General features: G+C 27.0%; 1 protein-coding gene across 28 annotated transcripts in view; it reads left to right on the top strand.

The window, feature by feature from the left end:
- The first annotated feature begins 263 nt into the window (after window positions 1-263).
- LOC111677776 (gamma-aminobutyric acid receptor subunit beta) overlaps window positions 264-7,766 on the top strand; it is a 62,246-nt gene continuing 54,743 nt past the window's right edge. For 14 of the 28 annotated variants that reach the window (XM_046952940.1, XM_046952938.1, XM_046952933.1 and 11 more), the window contains exons 1-2: window positions 264-506; window positions 4,683-6,835. In XM_046952940.1, coding sequence (XP_046808896.1) covers window positions 6,702-6,835 — 134 coding nt within the window. In that variant the 5' untranslated portion in view covers window positions 264-506; window positions 4,683-6,701. The remainder of the gene's footprint in view (window positions 507-4,682; window positions 6,836-7,766) is intronic. The other 14 variants (XM_046952928.1, XM_046952927.1, XM_046952929.1 and 11 more) reach the window with 14 other exon arrangements.

Raw genomic sequence — 7,766 nt, 5'->3', positions numbered from 1 at the left:
GGAAAGACAACTCCAAACAACTTGTGAACGATTTTTTTTTTCTTCTGTTCATTGTAATATTCGTAACAATACCAGCAAGTGTTGGTGTGTGCTAGCAAGTGGAAGAAAAAGCTTTTGCTTTTTTAAACACTCAGACACCCAAATCGAGGCTGCGCAGGATTTAACTTACATTGCTCGTTTTTCGTAGAAAATCACGAACTGTTTCAACATTTTTAGCCAAGTTTTTCCAAACTAAAATCAAATTCTGGTCGCACCCTGAATTTCTTCGTGATGTAAGCTCTGGGGCAGTCGGTCTCTGTATACTCGCTTGTTTTTTACACTTATGGATTGTTCTAAAAATTATAAAAAATTAATAAATTGTGTAAAAGAAATAGAAAAAAAATTAAACTAAATTTTAATAGTTTTAAGTAAATTTTTTTAATGAATTACAAAATAAAAATCAAACAACACAACATATATTTACAAGAAAATTCCAAAATGAAACAAATAATTGGAGTAACAAAAAAGTAAATTTAAATTCAATGATTGAAAATTATGAAAAGCAAATAAAAAGTGATTTTTCTTTTAAATGAAGTGAAAAAAAATCAAGGCGTAGCAAGGATAACATGCGAATTAAATAAAAAAAAAAATTCCTATACTCATACATATATAGAAATAATCGTATATATATCTAAAATTTTCACCTATACTTATATAGTATAGAGAGATTTTTTTCATATTGTTTGGTTATTGTAAAAATTAGAAAATAAAAAATTTGGTTCAAATTAAAGAAAATTAAAATAAAAAATATACAAAATTATAAAATTAAATAATTTTTTTTATATTAAAATTTATAGTCAAGTGCAGTGATTTTTGTTGATGACAAAGAATTATAAAAAAAAAAGAAAAACTTATATACATATTCAAACTTGACTTGTTATACCTACAAATATACATATATTTTACTTTTCACTTTGTATACTCGCTTAATTTTATTTATTCTGTATGTGTATATGTGTGTGTGTGTGCGTTTTTTTTTTGCTTTCAACTAAAAATTTTCACAATGCCTGGCCTGGTGCGTGCGCGTCTGTTTGGCTGTCTAAAACGCCAAAGTCATGCTAATAATGTAGTTGTACTACTCTCCATATATTTGTATTTAAATGAATATATCCAATGAATACTTACATACGTATTTATACTTGTTTGTATATGTATGTGTAATTGCAGACATAAATGTACTAGGATTTTAATGACTATAGCGAAAAATGAAAAAAAAAAATAATAAAAATATGACAGTCTTTTTCCACTAATATCATAAAACAATAAAGTCTAAATTACCCTTTTTTTTGTTTGTTGGCTTGTTGAAGACAAGCCTTTTGTTGAGGTTGAAGTACTTTTTGTGGGTAAAATGCAAATTTAGTTTTTTTATTATTACTTGAATATTAAGTTTGTTTGATTTTAATAGATTTTTTTTCGTTGCTCTTTTGTGCTTATGAATTTAAATTAAGTTAGTTTACTGATAATTTTTTGTAATTTTTTTTAATGAAAAAAAAATCAAAATTATTTGTATTAGATTTTATTTCAGTATTTTTTAAACGCCTAATATTAAGCTTTTATAAAACTTTTTGTGAGTAAATCCAGTTAGATTGAAACCCACACCTCAAGGTTTTTTTCACAGTTTATATTTGACCAGTTTTTTGGCGTTTATTGTTTAGTTGTCATAAGTTTTGAATTTAAGGACTCTAGAAAAAATTTCTCACTTTATTTGGTATTATATAATGAAAGTTATGCAAGATCTGTGTTAATAACATAATCTGAATATTATTCCTCTAAAACATCTTTAAAATTATTAAGTTTAGCTTTATTAAAGTATAAATAATCAAAAAATTATTAATAATATCCAAAAGAAACTTGGAGTTATCATAAGGAATAAATATAGGGGTTTATCAGAGGTATTCGATATCACATACAATATAAGAAATTGGGGTTTAATATTTGAAGGATGTAGATAATATAAAACTAGAAGTTTTATAGAATTTTTAAACTTGATTTTATTGGTCCTAAAGAGTATATCTCTAACGTACTTTTCGTTTTCAACTGACAAATTAAAGTTATCTAAATCATTTTAGAAACTAGCATGGACCCAGAATTTATACATCCAAGTATACAAAGATAATATCAAAATCAAAACAAATAATCGTCATCTTTGGCTATACAAATAATGACAATAAAATTATCTTTATAACTCATAAATTTAACATTGAAACAATTTGAATTTTTGAAATAAAAAACAATTAAAAAAGTCCCGTTCTTTGCCTTTTCACATGTTTTATAAAAAATCAATTTTAATAATTCACATAAATAAATAAACCCAAAATAAAAACATATTTACACAAAAACCTTTATATAAGTAATTAATAATAAAAAAAATTCAAAACAAAATTCACACATTTATGGCAGACACATAAAAATGTTACAAATTAAACGCAAGTTAAACAAAGTCTTTGTCACTTTGATTTAAATCTATGACAAAATGAAATAGACATAGATTTACACACTCAAACATTTAACGAAATATATACATATATACACACACTTTTTCACAAATAGCAAATACACAAACAAACATATACATATTAATGCATACACATGTACATACATATATGTATACAACAAACACTTGAACCTTACTATAGCACAACAGAAAAAAGGCTAAACGAAATAATAAATGTCAAAAGGAAAGCAACAACAAAAAAGTACAATGCAACCAATTAACAACATACCTCCTAGTAGCCAACATAATAAAACTTGGTCAAATCAGCACAGACACACATACACTCAATGAAACCGAATGAAAAAACACAACAGAAGCAAAAAAAGCTTAAATTCTTTTTTTAAAAAAGAGAGAAATTTGCAGAAAAGAGAACCTAGGAAAATAAAATATTTTCATAAGTAGAAAAAAAACATATGATCCAAAAAAAAGGAAAATAGAAAAACAGGCAGACTGGCAATAAATAGCAAACAAACAGTTTGCAAAGAAAATAAACCCAAAAATATAGTAGACAAAAAGCAAAACACACACACACATTTTGTTGATTTATTTTTCAACATTTTTGTTTTGTTTTTCATAAACCAACAAAGATGGCCATGTCTATATAAAAAGGTTAAAAAACAAACAAAAGATTTTAAAAATATATATGTGAAAAATCATTTGAATGTAAACATATAGAAAAAAGGTCTTATAAATGTATTTTTATATACGAAAATAGTTGTAGGTGATGGTGGGTGTATTAGGTTCAGTAGTTAGGTAGTTTTGAAGTTTGATAAGTCGACTTAGTAGATGTTTAAATATTCAACTATAATTTACTTTAAAATTTAATTTATACATTATAAGTTAAATTATAAAAAAAAATATTAAAACTTTCGATTTGAATCCCCTGTAATGCCTCCATGTCCATGGTTTCTGAATTATATCATATAAAAAAACAAAAATACATATTGTACATTTTCTATAATCAAAAATTTGGTTTTTCTAAACTGAGATCGATTTTAAATCCTCTGATTGTTCCACAGTTATTTAAAAATGGTAAAATGTCATCAAACTTTCAAAGCCATTGTTCTCGAAGTAATTTTTTTCAGGATTATGCCAGTGTATATGAGCGATTAGGTTTAGCGCTTGCAATAGAGGGGATACAGTGGAAGCCCATTTAACTCACTTAAATAGATTCCTTGTAAGGCTTTTTCATTCTCTTCCCCATTAAACATTTGGTATTTCGAACCAGTTTGTTAGTTAGTTAGTTAGTTAGTTAGTTAGTTAGTTAGTTAGTTAGTTAGGTAGGTAGTTACACCCCAAATTTTTTTCGAATAAATTTTGTTTTATTATTGAAATTTTGTTGAAATTATACATTAAAAATAAACAATTAATTACAGACTTTCCTCTGTTTTATAAATGCTTCATAAAGTTGTTGTCCCTAATGTTTTACGAATTTTATAAGGAAAATTATATACGGGGTTTAGACTTTTGCAAAATACACAGAAATAAGGCCAAACTTATAAACATTTAAAATCCGAAAGCAATACCATTATAGGTGCCTTTCAACATTATTACAACAATGTCTTTTTGTTCTTTTTTATTTTGTTTTCGTCCCTGCATAACAGTGAAAAAGTTTAAAGACTTTTGGAAAAATAAAACAGGGAAAAACAAGTATCCCTAAAAGAGCGTAAAAGAAATGGAAAACACTCTCTCACTCTCAGTACTGGAATCTGTAGAATATTTCTTATACTTTTATAGACACAATGCTGCTGCTAACGCTGCACTGGAAAAAGGCGAGTTGTGTTGAGTTCAGTATGATTTTTCTTCTTCCAAAAGTAGGCTCCTGAAATATGTTTACCCTTAACTCAGTGCCTAAAGCACTTTGGTACTTAACGTTCGTAGTATACTTCATGGCGCATAAACCTAAACAAAAATGTGTGTACACAACAATTTAAAATAAAACAACAAAAAAAATCCCAAAAACACACATACACAATAGCACAATAAATATTCAAAATAAAAAAGAAGAGGAAAAAAGTAAAATATTGTGAAAAATTTAAATATAACAAATTAAAGTGAAAGTTAAATTTTATGTATGTATATGGAATGTAAACAAAAAGTTAGGGGGAAAAAATTTTATTAAAGAAAAGTGTTTTAAAAAATATTTTAGTGCATAAACAAAAAAATTTGCAAAAGAATTAACAATGCGTAAGAAAAAAACTTTAGTTTAATTGATATAAACTAATGAAAAGTTACAAAAGAATAAGTTGATAATTATGAAAAACTAATAAAAATTAAACATTTTAAAGGAAATCGAATACATCAAAAACAACATATGTCTCTAATTATGAAAACCATTTGGCTGTTGAAATTAGTTTAGAAAGAAATCTAGTGTAAAATGTTGCATGTTAGTGTTGTTGAAAATCATGATGATGATAGTTCAGCTAAAGCGTTAATGTCAGCAACAACAGCGGAACAAAGAAATATTAAAAATATTACAGTAACAACAATGAATTATCATTAAATCAAATGAAATTTAGATGACAAAGTGTGATTTATTGTTAATGAGGATATAGACGGTTATTTCAAGCATACATTACCAACAACAACAGCAGAAGCAGCTTAAATATTAATATTAAGAATGCTTAAAAATCATAAACACACAACTGTAATTTCAACCAAGACCAACAATAACACAAAGTCATCATTACTACTAAAGCGAAAGACAACCTAAACAGCCGTAAAAAGTGTGCAAAATTACAGCAACAGCTTTCTAAAAGGGGATTCAACATATTGTTAAAAGTAAAAAGTAACGTTTTTCCTTTCTCTTTACTTGTTATTAAAAAAAAATTAAAATTCATGCTTGATTAAACTCAACAACTGGACTGTAATAAAATAATTAAAAATATCCTTTGTTGCATAAAAAAGGAATAAAAAACACAAATACACAGCCTTTATTTGAAACAAAACAAAGAAAAAGGATAAAAAAACATTAAGCACTCTTTCATTATCCCCAGACTCACACCTACGCCTATACATCCAAACACATATGAGTTACACGTATACTTAATAAATTTTTACATACACACACAAACAGACGTAAATTATACACACACACACACCTGCATACGTTTTTATGTATGTATTTGTGACATGTAGACAATACAAAACCCTAAATGTATGAGTGAGTAAAAAATCCTACATTTCAAAAACTTAGGAAAAAAAGAGTGCCTATTTGAAAGGAGTTGTATATAGAAAAACAACAATAGAAAGGTGTGGATGTGTATAAAAGCATAAAAAATATAACTGAGCTGTCACACTAAATATAAATTTTAAAAACACTTTTTATATGTATTTATAAATGTGTGTATGTTTATGTATCTAGATAAAAATACATCTGCATAAGCAAAGATACTATATTCTAAAAATACTAAACAATAGTAAAACAAGAACAACAACAGCCAAGTCCAGGGATACTTAAACAAAAACAACAATTCAAATCAAACAAAAGTGAGAATATTTAATACCTCCACACCACTCCATTCTAATTCTAAACACAACAACATAAATTCTCTTCATAGAAAATAGCAGAAAAAAAACATAACTAAAAATAAAAAAACGTAAATACTTGCATCTCCACTTAATTAGAAACTAGAATGTAAAAAAAGACTACAACAGTTAAATCAGAAAAAAGAAATAGAAATTTAAACTGAAAAATAGAACAATGTTTCCAAACAATAAAAATCATCTACACAATGATAAGGTTGTTGTTGTTTTTACATAGTTTCCATGTAAATAAGTAGAACAACTAGAGAAACAAAAACAACTCAACGACAACAATAAAAACAACAACTAGGTGCAAGAAAACAAACGCAAGACTAAGACTATTGCACTCACTACATAGAAAACAACAACAGAAACAACTACCAACTACAACTAGAGCATAATTATTTTTTTAAGGACATATCACCATTAAAAGCATCCGACGCTTATAAAATAACAACAACTACAGCAACAGCCGTTACAACAGCTTCAACAACAACAACAACAAAAGAAAACTACTTTAAACAAAAACAGCATCACTTTTTTGTTGTTGTTGTTCCAAACAAATCATACGTCTCCTCTACGTAGATACATTCACATTTACCAGCCCTCCAGCTCATCTACAACTACAACAACCACTACCACCATGAGTGATTCAATGTTGTATCGTAAATTTGATACATTTATGCCCAGGTCACGAATTATAACCCTGTGGCTGGCCTTCAATCTGGCGATGTTTCTACAGGAACCAAAGAAACAAATTACCACAGTTAATGCAGCGTAAGTATACATATTTGTTTTCTTGTTGTTAGCGAAATATATTTATTTTTGTTTTTTGCAAAATATTTTGCAATTGTGACAGGACTATTTAAATGACATTTAAAAGGATTTCGTTTTAATTATTTTGATTTTGATGTTTTTATGACAAGAGGTAAATTTTTATGATTGTTGGTTGAATATTGAATTATAATGGACCAAAAAGTACATGTGGTCAGCATTTTAGCAAAATATCTTTAAAACTGCGACTTAATATACTCAGAAAGTGATTGTGATATAGTCAATATTGTTGTAGAGTATTAAACGTGTAGATTTGATTACTATTCACTGAAAACAAAATAAATTTTAACTTTTTTCCAGCATATGTACCAGGATAGGAGAATTGGTACAATTGTACTTTTTTTGGTACAATTCGATCTTCAAAAGTACAATGGTACACCAATGACTCAATTTATACAATTTTAAAGTACATTCCCCGATTGCAATAATTATTTAAAAATTGTACTTTTTAACACAAAGTTCAGAGAACTACCGACTTTGTCAAATTTTTACTTAAGAGAAGAGGATACCACATAACAAAGAGTACTTTATTTGATTGCTTTTCTAATCTATGAGTTAGTCTTTGGATTAATCTATAGACTGGACAATACCCTAAACTAATGTCTAATCTTATCTTTTGTCTAGTTTATGGAATACTCTGTACTCTAGTCCACAGAGAGACAATAGACTGTCTGATTGGCTAATCTAAGAAGCAGTCTATTGACTACATGGCCTTAAATATTGACTTGTCTAATGACTAATCTATAGTACTTTTAACTAGTCGTTTAAATATTTCTATAGACTATCTTATGAATTGGTCTTAGGACTAGTTATAAACTCTATAAATTAGTTTATTTTCTAGTCAATTGACTAGTACATTGACTAATGAATTTGC

The sequence above is a fragment of the Lucilia cuprina genome, chromosome 5 (assembly GCF_022045245.1).
Source record: "Lucilia cuprina isolate Lc7/37 chromosome 5, ASM2204524v1, whole genome shotgun sequence".
Classification (NCBI taxonomy): domain Eukaryota; kingdom Metazoa; phylum Arthropoda; class Insecta; order Diptera; family Calliphoridae; genus Lucilia; species Lucilia cuprina.
The sequence above is the reverse complement of the archived record's forward strand: the minus strand, read 5'-3'. Positions and strand labels throughout refer to the sequence as shown.